The sequence below is a fragment of the Tarenaya hassleriana genome, unplaced genomic scaffold (genome assembly GCF_000463585.1).
Source record: "Tarenaya hassleriana unplaced genomic scaffold, ASM46358v1 Cleome3, whole genome shotgun sequence".
Taxonomy (NCBI): Eukaryota; Viridiplantae; Streptophyta; class Magnoliopsida; order Brassicales; family Cleomaceae; genus Tarenaya; species Tarenaya hassleriana.
In genome coordinates, this window is record NW_010966177.1 from 8,163,189 (window position 1) to 8,175,899 (window position 12,711).

At 37.7% G+C, this 12,711-nt stretch overlaps 2 protein-coding genes across 7 annotated transcripts; both read right to left on the minus strand.

Annotated features, from left to right (window-relative positions):
- Positions 1 to 725: 725 nt before the first annotated feature.
- LOC104819974 (lysine--tRNA ligase, cytoplasmic-like) lies at positions 726 to 4,892 on the minus strand. The gene is made up of 17 exons (XM_010550305.1): positions 4,666 to 4,892; positions 4,491 to 4,566; positions 4,237 to 4,311; positions 3,986 to 4,151; positions 3,798 to 3,891; positions 3,606 to 3,691; positions 3,394 to 3,512; positions 3,251 to 3,313; positions 2,930 to 3,055; positions 2,541 to 2,823; positions 2,343 to 2,439; positions 2,082 to 2,238; positions 1,581 to 1,724; positions 1,428 to 1,496; positions 1,193 to 1,336; positions 1,028 to 1,082; positions 726 to 936 (listed from the first exon to the last, which is right to left on the minus strand). The coding sequence occupies exons 1-17, from the start codon at positions 4,764 to 4,766 to the stop codon at positions 914 to 916; spliced, it is 1,878 nt and encodes a 625-aa protein (XP_010548607.1). The 5' UTR covers positions 4,767 to 4,892; the 3' UTR covers positions 726 to 913.
- Positions 4,893 to 5,700: 808 nt separating this feature from the next.
- Positions 5,701 to 9,245, minus strand: LOC104819975 (homogentisate phytyltransferase 1, chloroplastic). Of its 6 annotated transcripts, none has more exons than XM_010550306.2 (14): positions 9,204 to 9,245; positions 8,867 to 8,914; positions 8,521 to 8,571; positions 7,953 to 8,197; positions 7,773 to 7,856; positions 7,602 to 7,676; positions 7,439 to 7,522; positions 7,260 to 7,349; positions 7,013 to 7,114; positions 6,840 to 6,935; positions 6,674 to 6,745; positions 6,495 to 6,590; positions 6,228 to 6,332; positions 5,701 to 6,011 (listed from the first exon to the last, which is right to left on the minus strand). In XM_010550306.2, exons 2-14 carry the CDS (start codon positions 8,904 to 8,906, stop codon positions 5,970 to 5,972), a joined length of 1,182 nt encoding a protein of 393 aa, XP_010548608.1. In that variant the 5' UTR covers positions 8,907 to 8,914; positions 9,204 to 9,245; the 3' UTR covers positions 5,701 to 5,969. The 6 variants fall into 6 exon arrangements, with proteins under 6 accessions (XP_010548608.1, XP_010548611.1, XP_010548613.1 ...); XM_010550309.2 differs by having other exon boundaries at positions 8,521 to 8,568; positions 9,204 to 9,226; XM_010550311.1 differs by lacking the exon at positions 9,204 to 9,245 and adding an exon at positions 9,184 to 9,199.
- Between the last annotated feature and the right edge of the window lie 3,466 nt (positions 9,246 to 12,711).

Sequence of the window (12,711 nt, forward strand, 5' to 3'; positions counted from 1 at the left end):
TTTTCCTCATTGTAGGTTGGAGCATCAAAGACTCTATCAAAATCCATGGACCCAATCACAAAATATATTTCATAATCATAAGGAATTAATCATAAAATAACAGAAATTAATTTTATTTTAGTGGAATATATCAACATTAACATCGTTTTAGTCCCAAATTTATTTAGAATCGACGGTATGAATTTTTTGTTTTTATTTATTTCGTTTTTGAGTTAATTCTTTTCATTGTTTTTGAATTAGTGGAATATATATGCATATAAAATTATTACTAATTTCTATTAATTTTATAGAAAATAGATTATAATACCAATACTACTACTTTAGACCAACTCATATATATATATAGAGAGAGAGAGAGAGAGAGAGAGTGGAAATCATGGGAAATCTATTAGCACTAAAAAAAGGAGGCTATAAGGGGGCATCTTTGGAACAATGTTTTCAGGTTAGATACTTTGATTGTAACCGCTTACTTTATTTTTTTTTGTGCCCACTCTTCCATTTTTTTTATGAAATGATATGAATGTGGTCTTCCTGCTTTTGTTTACTTGTGTATGTATTTTCCCCTCTAAAATGATGGGAGATTCTCTCAAGGCTTGTGGAAAGAATCATCATCATAACATGCAATGTCCTTTTGCCTCAACTCAACATTCAATGGACCACAGCTTTCTTCCTCCTCCATTTGGAAATTGCAGCATTCCTTTTCTCATCATGAAATTCACCAAACATTGAAAAAGATATATATATTGCACAATATGGCTCAAGATTGATCTTCAAAGCATTAGTTAGTGCCCATACATAAACAAGAGATGATGGCTATAAGTAATCTGAACCCATCATTAAAGGGCTCACAGAAGAATACATTGCAAAACATGAAGGGTTCTGTTTCAGAAGGGGGGAAAAAACTTGCAACTCCTTAGCTCTTGTCTGTTGCTGGAGCTGGAAAACCAAAAGTTGCAAATCTTAAATACATAAGCGAAAAGAACCAAGGAAACCTGAAGGGGTTTGTTTATTCACTGAAAGGTTATACCTTTCACTGCAGTTGGCTCATCCTGTGGCTTCATGGCTGGGAAGAGAAGAACCTCCTGCAACAATTTGACAAGTTTTTTTCCCCAAGTCACTCACATGGATCAAGAATCTAACTGGGTTTCAGACAACTTTGCCTCAAGTTTTAGAAGTGGAGAGAGAGAGAGACCTTGATATTCTGAGAGTCAGTAAGCAACATAGAGAGCCGGTCTACTCCCAATCCCCAACCACCGGTAGGAGGCAGTCCATATTCTAGTGTGGTACAAAACGTCTCATCCAAAGCCATTGCTTCGTCATCTCCAGATTGCCGATCCTGGCATCGGGAGTATTTTTTTTATACAATTAACATTAGGATCAAAGTTTCAAGACCTTACATAAGTACTTGAAAGGGCTTTCCAAATTACCTTGAGCTGGTCAGCAAAACGCTGGCGTTGCACCACAGGGTCATTCAATTCAGTGTAGGCGTTGCAGAGCTGCAGTTTTTAAGTCAAGAAAACAAGTTAGTCGAGAAAGTAGTGAACTAAAGACGAAAACATTAAGAGGTTTGATCACCATACTTCGTGCTTGTTGATGAACAGTTCGAAACGTTCAGTCAAACCAGGCTTCGATCTGTGCCATTTCGCCAAGGGACTCATAATCTCAGGATGGTTAATGATGAAAGTGGGGTTAACACAGGTCTCTTCCAGAAAGTGCCCAACAAGCTGCACAGTGATAATATTTACAGACATAAGCATATGAATGTGGATCATTATCCTCTTTTCATGCATCTTCCTATGTTGCCAGTCAAACAGTTACCTTAACAGATCTATAAATCATAAAGGACCATAAAGCACTCTTCTTTTTGACAAAATCTGCAGATTCTTTCACTAGGTTGGAGATTTTCATAATGTGTGGCAACTCCATGGATGTTTCGATTTACCCGAACTATATTGTCCTAATTAGTTTACAGAAAGAATCTCACTTCAGCATTTCAAAACCTATGACCTCACTTCAAAACTTCTTTACCTCTAACATCCATATTTGCTAATAGAAAAGCAGCAAGAGAGAGAAGATTTTACTTTGTCTAACAACCGAGTTGTTGTTTGAGGAGGTGGGCATTTGACATCAAACTTCAAACATGCATCGACCAAATACTTGTTAGCTTCTTCGCTTGCCAAATCCTTTGGTATATTGAGGTTGGCCAACTTCTCTAACCCTTCTATCATGTCAATTCTCCTGCAGAAACCGAACAAAAATGAAAACAGTAGTTATTCTCAGATACATGTTCCAAGAAAAACTAACTCAAAAGTCAAGGATGATCGATGTAATATGCCAGAAACCTGAAAGGAGGAGTGAAGTCGATTTCAATTGGCTCCTTATCAAGCCCATTTGCATGGTATTTGATTTTATAACCACCTGTTAATTCCTTCACCATCCCTGATACATGTGTGCATCAGGAAGGAAACACTCGGTCAGTATAAAACTCTAAAGATGAAAATTTGAGAATTAGACTCCGACCAGCTTAAGTAGTTCCATACCACTCAGCATTTGTTCAGTCAGCTCCATCAAGTCATTGTAGTCTGCAAAAGCCATATAGAATTCGCAAGTGGTGAACTCTGGATTATGGGTCAGGTCGATACCCTCATTTCGGAATTGCTTTCCTATCTCATAAACACGGTCCAGGCCACCAACAACAAGCTCCTTAAGGTAAAGTTCAGGTGCAATACGCATGTAAAGCCTCATATTCAGTTCATTGTGATGGGTCACAAATGGACGGGCAGCTGCTCCACCGGCAATCATGTTCATCATAGGAGTCTCAACCTGGGAAAGTTTAGGACATTAACTGCAAGCAAAAACACACTGCACAAATGCCACACACACAGGAAAAAAGGAACTTATTCTCTGCAAGAGAAGATGAACAATGAACCTCCAAGAAATCAAGGTTGTCAAGGAATCTTCGGATGTAGGAAATGATCTTAGCTCTGGTCTTAAATATCTGGCGAACCTCCAAGTTCAGCATCAAATCAAGATACCGTTGGCGATATCGAGTTTCCTAACAAAGACAAAGCCACAGTCATATTCCCACCTGAATAGATACACGATGGTGGCAATGAAGCATCTAAATACACTATGGAAATACTAGACCAACAAAAGGTCGAGATTTTTACAGAGAGATCTAAAAATAACGATGACCATTCAATAGTATGAGGTTACAAAGATTTACAGCACTTGGTAAAGTAAGTGATACCTGATCTTTCAGGACATATGTTTCAGGATTTCGCGTGCTTCCTGGAACCCAGATTTCGGATGTCTACAGATAATGTGGAGCAGGTTAGCGTTAGAAAAAAATTATTCCAAGCTTCCATGTTAGAAACTTTGCATTCTCTCTACCTTGGAATTAGCATTATCAACAGCAGGAGCAGCCTTCTGCCTTGGCATCATGTGGAGGCAATGAGACAACGCTATAAAGGATCTTGGGAAGATACTTAATTCTCCCCTCTTAGTTTTTCCTGGAAACACAATATAATATATTCAAATAAAGTATAAAGATTTGCAGGCCGGAGCAAGGAAATGAAATATGAAAAGATCGAGGCTTTGCAAACCTGGAAACCCAGAGACACCAACAATATCCCCACGCTTAACACTTGCATGGAGCCTCGCAAACTCGGCTTCATCCAATTCTGACTTACTGGGGCAGTGAAAGGTGGTATCTTAGTTAAATCAATTTCAATTCCAGAGCAAAAGAAGGAAGGAAAGAGAGCAAATCAAAGGGAATAGGTAAACCGGCTACAAACCTTGCATCAGCCATAACTTGGACCTTGAAACCACCACCATGAAGATCGTAAAAGAAAAGCTTAGAAGAGGAGGAACGTTTGCTCATTATCCGCCCTGTGATAATTTTAGAAAATTAGCAATCCCCATTACTATGTAAGTGCAGATGGCTAAGAAACCTTTAGGAAATAGACTACATTGGATAAGATACCAGCAAGAGATACTTCAGCATCTTCAACATGTTCGCCATTGCTTAGACTACCATACTTCTCGATGTATTCATGAATGGACATGGAGACAAGAAACTTGTGAGGGTATGGATTCTCCCCTTTAACCTTCTCGGCCGCAAGATACTTCAATCTGTTCTCAAAGTATTGCTGAAAGATAAAAGAAGGAGCACAGAAATCGACTCATACCCATTTCGTTGCATCCGGAACTAAGAAATTAAGAAGGGATACATACAGTGGGGTCCATATCCTCGTCATCTGCTGCTGCTGCTGCAGATTTCTTGGTCTGAGAGCTAGCCTTAGCAGCAGCCTAAATGAATGAAATGGAATCATTTAACAAGCACCATATAAAACACTAGCATCGGTATCTAATCTACTCAAGCAAAATAGGAATCTTGAAAATGATTTAAGCCCTTTTCTTGAATCTCAATTGGGAAAATAATCTATCATATGAATACATCAATTAAACATTATCACATTTTTGTTTACCTGTTTGGCTTTTTCCTCTTCCTTGCGCTTCCTCTCTTCCTCCCTCTGTTTGTTCTTCAACTCCCTCTTAAGAGCACTGTAACATCGCGTAAAAAAAGTACATGGATCGGATTCGACATCTCGGAAAAAACCAAGAAACGAAGATCTCAGACAAAAGCATCGCCGGAAAACGTACTTCTTGCTCATGGGTTCAGCTCCGTCAACCGTGGAAGCTGCAGGACTATCCATGGACACGTTCGGGGCAGGTTTCGCGGATTGATCAGCCGAACCCTCCATGGAATTAACCTCCTTTTTTCACTTTTCGGGTGTTCGGTCGGAGATTCTTCAATGGAAATGACGCGAGGGTCGCTGACTCTGTTCGCCGCCGACAAGGAAAACGCTATCGTTCATGGAGAGCCTCTAGGGTTTGGTTTGGGCCTTTTATAGTGACCCAATCTCGACGTTGGGCTTTGGACCAAATACATATACATATATATATATATATACATACATATATATATATATATATATTCATGACTCGAATTTAAATAGATATAATAAAAATTTTCCAGGGCATTGTAATGTAATATAAAATTTTAGGCTTGTTTTGGACCGCACGACACACAAAGTGTTCTGATGGTCATTTAATGATATTCTATGCCAAAACAATTTATAAAATGAGATTGTACCTTTTGCACCAAATCACTCTTGAAAAGAAATTGCAATATTTAATTAGCTGTTTTCCAACTGTTTAATTAGATTTTTATGTGTATACATGATTTTACGAAACTAAAATAATAATCTTATAAATTATGTTGGAACAAAAAACCAAATCTGTGCAAAAATTTAAAAACATAAACATCTCTATATAAATAAACTATTGGAGCTGTCTCAAACATTTTATACACGAAATTTTACAAAATGTATTAAAAATATGAATTTTAAATTTGATAAATAAATAAATCAAATATTAAAATATATAAAATACCTCTATTTTTTAAAAATAAAAAAGAATTTCTACACAAACTTTAATGACGGTTCTGTCCAAATTATTTAAAATTATTTCGCAGATTTTGATCAAAATATTATAATATAAAGCCGAAAAACTATAGAGCCTCTCAATGCTATTTTTTTTAAAAAAAATTGTAGGCCTTTAAAATATGGAACTCTATGTAAAAACACCACCTTGTCTTGTACATCCTTTTAATGATGCCATATTCCTAATGTAATATAGGAAAATAAATAATGCTATTATTGAATTAGGAAAAACATTACATATAACAGCACAATAAAACACACCAAAAAAAAAAAAGATAAGAAATTGCATTTGGCGACTTAGTGTCTGATTCTCTTAGCATGAGACATGTTTTCCAAGTTTCTTGGAGTCCAAGACATAATTCTACAAAAAGTTTTTTTTTTTTTTTTGAAGGAAACCTTGAACTCTACGAAGGCAAGCTCTTGTCTGAAAAAGATTTGTTATTTGTTTGTTCCTTCTTCTGGTCACTTCACAAATGGTATCAGCAAGTACTCTGCATAGAAAAGCTAACAACGCCAAAACAGAGAAAACCTCGTTGGATCAGACAACTGCCAAATGAATATTATCACAAGGATATCAAGCATTATGATCCGAAACCGAATTCTCGAATCGTGATCGTTAGAGATCGGTATCGACCCCTCAGATTGATATTACCGATCCTGTTCGACAGCATTTCACAGGAACAAGAAGAATGTTAATCTCTGTACAGTTAACAGATTTACCTTCCAAATGAACATGTAGCACGACGTTATCGCGGCTTTGCTGCTCAGATCGACGGATTTGGCTCGAGCCCACAAGATCACTGCTAGAATAACGTGACCCAGAACCTGAATCCGCAAAAAACAAAAGTCATTCGAGACCAACGATATCTCACGAGCTCAATCACGTTTAATGGTGCAAACTTCAGCTTCAGTTTCGGCACAATGAGAACTAAACTATGGATGATCGTTAAGGCGGATAAAAGCTCAGATAGAGAAAGAGCGTGATACCGAGATCACTTTGCTCCACAGGAATGGAGATGTGGCTCCGACCAGAATCGCAACAGCGTAAGCCATTTGAAGAAGTGAAACACAGATCCAAAATACCTGGAATATTTTGCCAAGAAATGGTTTAGGATGTAAACCCTAACACAGGGTTGATATAATATAAAGGCGGATGATTATTTTACCCGTTTCTGACCCAAAGTCACGGAGAAAGATCGGATTCCGAAGATCTTATCCCCTTCAATATCGGGTATATCCTGCATGTATATGTATATATACATACATACATTCTCGTCAATATAAGAAGAAGATTCTTGTTCTGGAATATCGGCGGAAATTGATAGGTTTTACCTTGAACAAGGCTATGACAACCGAGAAGAAGCTCATAAACGCAGTTGCGAAAATCAGAGGCCTAGTGAACAATGCAGGTCTTCCAAAAACGTGGCACTGCAAGAAAGTTTCCCGGCCCAATCCGTTAAATCAAATGATGTTTTCCCGGCGTGTACAAGTCAAGAAGTACGTACCTGAATGTGTAGATAAAAGGCGATCTGAACGATGACAGCTCGGACAGCTAGAATACACATAGCGGCAACGAGTGCAAATCTTTTCCATCTCAAAAGTGGCACCTGTTTTATAACATGAAAGCATGAAAAACAGAACTGAAATAGAACCAATGAACCGGTTTTCCAGACAAAAATACCGATATTTCCGTTTTCCTGTTAGGCTTTCGGGAGAATAGTGTAAGAGATGGGGTCGAAGGGAACTACTTACATTGATAGAGTATGCAGTGCCAAGCAAGAAACTCACGGAAAGAGCCAGAAACAATGGCAATGAGCCAACAATCCACCCGAGCCAGAAACTCTGAGAAAAGAGCAAAGTTACCGACTTTCTTTTGTGTGAAAGAAAAAAATGGAACGACCCTTTTAGAGTTTTGCATATGGGCGGGATACCATGACGGAAAAGGAGGCTACAATCGCTATGCCGGTTTTTATGGAATATTCCCCCGATGCCAATGGAAGATATGGCTTGTTAACCTGCGAAAAACACCCGGGAAGGAATCGTTTCTTCTTTCCGACCACAGAGATCTGAAAGATTCATATGGATAGATTTTACCTTATCAATATCCACATCATACAACTGATTTAGACCGACGATGTAAATGTTCATCATGAGGGCTGCAACAACAGCCTGAAATGAAACATAATATAAACAAAAACTCAGAAATGATTACAAAGATCATATATATATATACACACACATATGTGTGAAGACTAAGTGAATCACCTCCAACACTCCGGTGAAAAATAGAGGCGATATATCCGAGAGCTTCTCTACTGCTAAGAAAGATACAGATAAAATACTAAGCACCTGCAAAGGAAACACAAGGAATTCTATCATCTCTTCTTCTGTTTGTCCTGAAATACCAAGAAGAACCCGGAAAAAGCCAGTTGATAGTAACTTAACAGTGCCAATGACGGTATGCGGCCTGGAAAAACGGTAAAACGCATCTAACGAGTTTCTAACGGATTCCCGCAAGTTCTTCGGGTCGTAAGCTTCGGGCTGACCCTCCGTAGCATGTACCAGAAACCTCTTCTTGTTCTTCAGGCACAAGACGGGCGAAAATCTTTTACCGTTACACCTTACGAGATTGTCTCTAAACCTCGGTCTCACGAGAATATCACACGATCTGCACCTCAAAACTCGGATTCCTGCAAGATGAGTATTACTTACATCAATGCTGATAGATCAACAGTCTTTTCGTGAGATTTGCAGACATTGAAGATAACCAGTATCAGAATCCAAGAAACATAACAGAAGAGAGACATTCCTTTGCTTTTACCCAATATGACACATCTGTGTCGGATTCTATGGATTTCTCAAAAAAAGGAAGCAATTACCCAATTCAGTAAGGCGGTAGCGAAATTCAGGAGCTCGAGCTTCAAACGTATAAAGGGCAAAAATATAGAAAATCCAAAAAGATTTCAATTTTATAACAAGGGAATAAAACCCTAAGTAAAATAATAAAACGCACCTGATAAAGGGTGGACCTTGAGATTCTTCTTCGTCAAGCGAAATCCGCCTGCTAAAGCGATGTTGCATGCATGGCCAAAAACAAAAAAAACTCAGATTTATACCCTAAATTAAGTTTCTCTGGGGGGGAAAAAAGCAGCAAACTTTCTAGTGACCCATTTCGATCTATAACACAATTCCATGCAAAGATCAAAACTTTGAAGGAAAAAAATTAAACCCAACAAAAACCCAGAGAGAAATTGGCAGAATTTGGTAGAGGGTAAGCGAAATTATGCAGGAATCAGAGTCTGGGAATCACATAGAATCGATATGGAAGAGAAAATGAAGAGATGGGATGAAGAAATCACCAGCGGAAACAAGGGAAGAACCGGAGAAGAGAGACTCCATGAAAGCTCCTGAACAACGACACCTTTCAGTTCCCAGAACCAATTATCTAATAAATCAAAGCATCATGCCAGAAAGGGGAAAAATACCGGAGAGGACACATGAATCAAAATTATAGGGCCGGACAGTTGAGACAGTGATTGAAGTTAGATTGGAAAAACATTTAAGTTTTACTATAAAGGATTGACGTTTGAGAAATTGTACGAAGTGGTTATTTTCTTCAATTAAATTTAAAAAAAAAACGATGATTTCAAGAACAAGGGTGCAAGACGAGACTCGCCACTTGCGGTAGAGAGAGACCTGAAAGCGGAAATAAAAATATCACGGATGCATAAAAGACAGACTTTTCTCTTAATTTTTTAGACAAACTCATGTCTGTGTGGTCGGGACACAGTTTGTACGCAATTTGCGAAAATACATCCAAGGAAATATATTATTATTTATGTAATATATGAAAAGTATAGTGGCGTTTAGAATATAAATAATAGAAATTTCAAAAAGGTTCTGTGATACTTAATTAGTGTATGTAATTGATAAAATTAAGACATAGAGTTAAATTGAAATATCATATTAATCGATTTAAGTGTGTTTTATTGGTTCAGACATTACAATTATAAATAATTAGTTATTATATAATCAACTTTTGGAGGTGATAAATAATTACTTAAAATCGTAGATTATTTATGCTAATATTACTAAAATTTAAGTATTAATATATTAGGAAAAAAAAATCGTTCCACGTCATCTTACTATAGATAGAGTTTTGGGAAAGCACCAAAATAGAAAGATACTTTGGATTTAGACACATTATTGAAAAGTCTGCATGCCAAAGTCACCTTGTCATGGAGTTAAATTATTGCTTATAATATAATGGCTAATTTACCAAATACATTTATTTTTTAAAAAAATGTTGGATATAGAACACAAGTTCATGGCTTACGAATAAGATGGTATTTCGGTACGGTTCTCCAAAATCAAATCATATCAAACCAAAAAATTCAATACAGTTTTTGAATAAATCGTTTAAAATTTCGGACTAGATTTTTTTAAACAACCGAATTTAAAAAAAAATGAGTTAATAAGAAAATATATTTTTTTCTCAAAAAAATTCGAAAGTGAACCAAACATGAACCAAATCGAATGTTGTATATTAACCGATTGGTATTTAATTTTATAAAACCGAAAGAAATGAACCAACCAATTATGGAATCAAATCCGAACTGAATACCGAACGCTTATAGTATCAAGATCAATAAAAACTCTAAAGGCGAAGAAGAATACCTACTTACTTCTACCTATAAAAAGCTTATAGCTTTCCAAAATATTTCTTTGCTATCAAATCCTTAACATAATCAGTTTGTTTATAAAATTTTATTTTCATATTATCTTAATATATAATTTTTAGCTTACATGCAATGAAAATTCAGAAACCTTAACATATAATTCGAGTGATGACAAACATATATTTTGCAAAATAAAATCGAAGTATATTAGAAATAAAAAAAAATGTGAATACTTCTTGTTGAAATTTTGCCTAAGAAAATAAAGACTTTGACTCATTAGGAAGGTTCCGGTTCAAACTAACCGGTAAACCAGAAATGATTGGATATTGCAAAGGTAACAGTCCGAGACGCAGCGTTTAGTCACTGCCTCTAATTAACTCAGAAACGACGGCGTATTTGGAGAAGGAGGTGGGTGATTCAGCTCGATACATAAATAGAGTTGCAGATCGTCTTCTTCCAAAAGTTCGAAAAGTTCTTCCTCTTTCTGGGTTCTTTATCTTGGATTTCAAAGGATTCGACGACTCTCGGTTTTTGTGAGAGATCGATCGGTGTTGTAAAACTCAGTCACAATAGTTAATTGCCGAAGCTCTCTCGGCCGAGACGTAGGATTCACATTGAATCCGAACTCGTTAACTCGCTGGTGTCATCTTCTATTCTATTTCTCGAATTCGTTCAGTAATCTCAGGTTCTAACTCAAAGTGAGAAGTGGTATCAGAGCCCGGTTGGAAACATGGAGGTTTCTCGCCGGATTGAATCTTGACGCAGTTCAAGAATTCATAAGCTCAACCGAGGGTTTGGTTGGAGACAGGGAGGTCTCTTGCCGAAGAAAGATATCTTGACGCAGACTCAAGAATCTGAATCTCGGGTTTTGTCAGCAATGGCAGCAAGACCTACTGTGGTAAAGCTGGATGTCGAGAAATATGACGGAAAAACAGATTTCACTTTGTGGAAGGATAAGGTGCTAGCGAGTCTCGAGATTTTGAGGCTCCATGAAGTCTTAGATGAGGAATACCTTATCAAAGGATCAACAAGAACAAAAGGTGACAAAGAAGAGGAATCCAAGATAGAGAAAGGGGGAAGAGAGGGCTCAGAGGAATCAAAAGATCAGACAGGTCTCTATGATTCAAGATATGAAAAGAGCAGGAGAGTAAGGAATCTCATCTTTCTCTGTTTGACAGATCAAATCATGAGGAAGGTGAAGAATGAGCAAACATCATCAGGAATGTGGAAGGCACTCGAAAAGGAGTACTTAAACAAGTCTCTCCCGAGCAAAATGTACTTGAAACAAAAGTTATATAGTTTCAGGATGGAAGAAAGCAAAGCTATGGAAGATAATCTGGATAATTTCAGAAAGCTAGTGACTGATCTTGGAAACCTACAGGTGGAAATATCTGAGGAAGATCAGATCATGTATTTGCTCAACTCGTTACCCGAGAGATATGAGCAACTAAGGGATACTCTGAAATATTCTAGAAAGGACGATCTCTCCATTGACGAGGTAACTTCCGCAATCATTACAAAGGAACTCGAGTACAAAGCAAGAGCAAAACCACATTCAGGAGAAGGACTGGTTGCAAAAGTAAAACCAGGTAAGGACTATAAAACTCATAAAGGAAAATCTTCAAAGTCAAAACCAAAGGAGAAGTCAGAGAAATCTGATAAATCAGAGAAATCTGAGACAGGATGTTGGTTCTGTGGCAAAGAAGGTCATTTTAAACGAGATTGTCGAAACAAGAAAAGGTGACTGGAAGAACAGGCAAAGAAAACTGGGGATGCAACTAATGTATCTGGGAAGGACTATGAAACAGAGGTTTTGACAGTATCCGAGCAAAGTCCAGAAGACCAATGGATAATGGATTCGGGATGTACATTTCATATGTCACCCCACAAAAGTTGGTTCCTCAGGCTAGAGGAACTGAATGGAGGAAAAGTACTCATGGGCAACAATGGTTGCTGTGAGGTAAGAGGTATAGGAGAGGTAAAGCTTAGACTTGATGATGGGAAAATAAAGATACTAAGTCAAGTCAGATATGTTCCTGACTTAAAGAGAAACCTTATATCTCTTGGGTCCCTAGACAATCTAGGCATGAATTACAGATCTCAGAATGGAACACTAGAAGTGTTTAGAGAGTCTCAGAAAGTCATGACAGGAAAACTGGAAGGTGGACTCTATGTCCTACAAGGTGAAACTGTTGCGGCTGAATCTCAAGTTGTAACAGTTTCAAAAGAAGCTGAACTATGGCACTTGAGACTTGGACATATGAGCAACAAAGGGTTGCAGATTATGTCTCAAAGAGGTTTGTTAGGGAAGTCTACTCCTTCAGAATTGGAATTCTGTGAAAGCTGTGTGTTGGGAAAAACACATAGGCTAGCATTTCCAAAGGGTAAGCATGTTTCAGAGCACATATTGGACTATATACACTCTGATCTATGGGGTTCATCAAGTCCATGACCAGGGGCGAATCCACGCCCGTCACTCGCGTGACGTTGGCCATCGCATCGCATGCGATCGTGCGCGTCTCCTG

What these genes read in the sequence shown, in the direction of transcription:
- LOC104819975 (XM_010550306.2), bottom strand. Translation starts at nt 8,906, where the DNA reads ATGGAGTCTCTCTTCTCCGGTTCTTCCCTTGTTTCCGCTG. An exon ending in TGACTTTGGGTCAGAAACGG is followed by an intron (nt 6,591 to 6,673) that starts GTAAAATAATCA and finishes AAAATATTCCAG; the next exon opens with GTATTTTGGATCTGTGTTTC. An exon ending in TGTGGAGCAAAGTGATCTCG is followed by an intron (nt 6,333 to 6,494) that starts GTATCACGCTCT and finishes TTGCGGATTCAG; the next exon opens with GTTCTGGGTCACGTTATTCT.
- LOC104819974 (XM_010550305.1), bottom strand. Translation starts at nt 4,766, where the DNA reads ATGGAGGGTTCGGCTGATCAATCCGCGAAACCTGCCCCGAACGTGTCC. An exon ending in TGTTCATCAACAAGCACGAA is followed by an intron (nt 1,497 to 1,580) that starts GTATGGTGATCA and finishes TAAAAACTGCAG; the next exon opens with CTCTGCAACGCCTACACTGA. An exon ending in CTGACTCTCAGAATATCAAG is followed by an intron (nt 1,083 to 1,192) that starts GTCTCTCTCTCT and finishes AAATTGTTGCAG; the next exon opens with GAGGTTCTTCTCTTCCCAGC.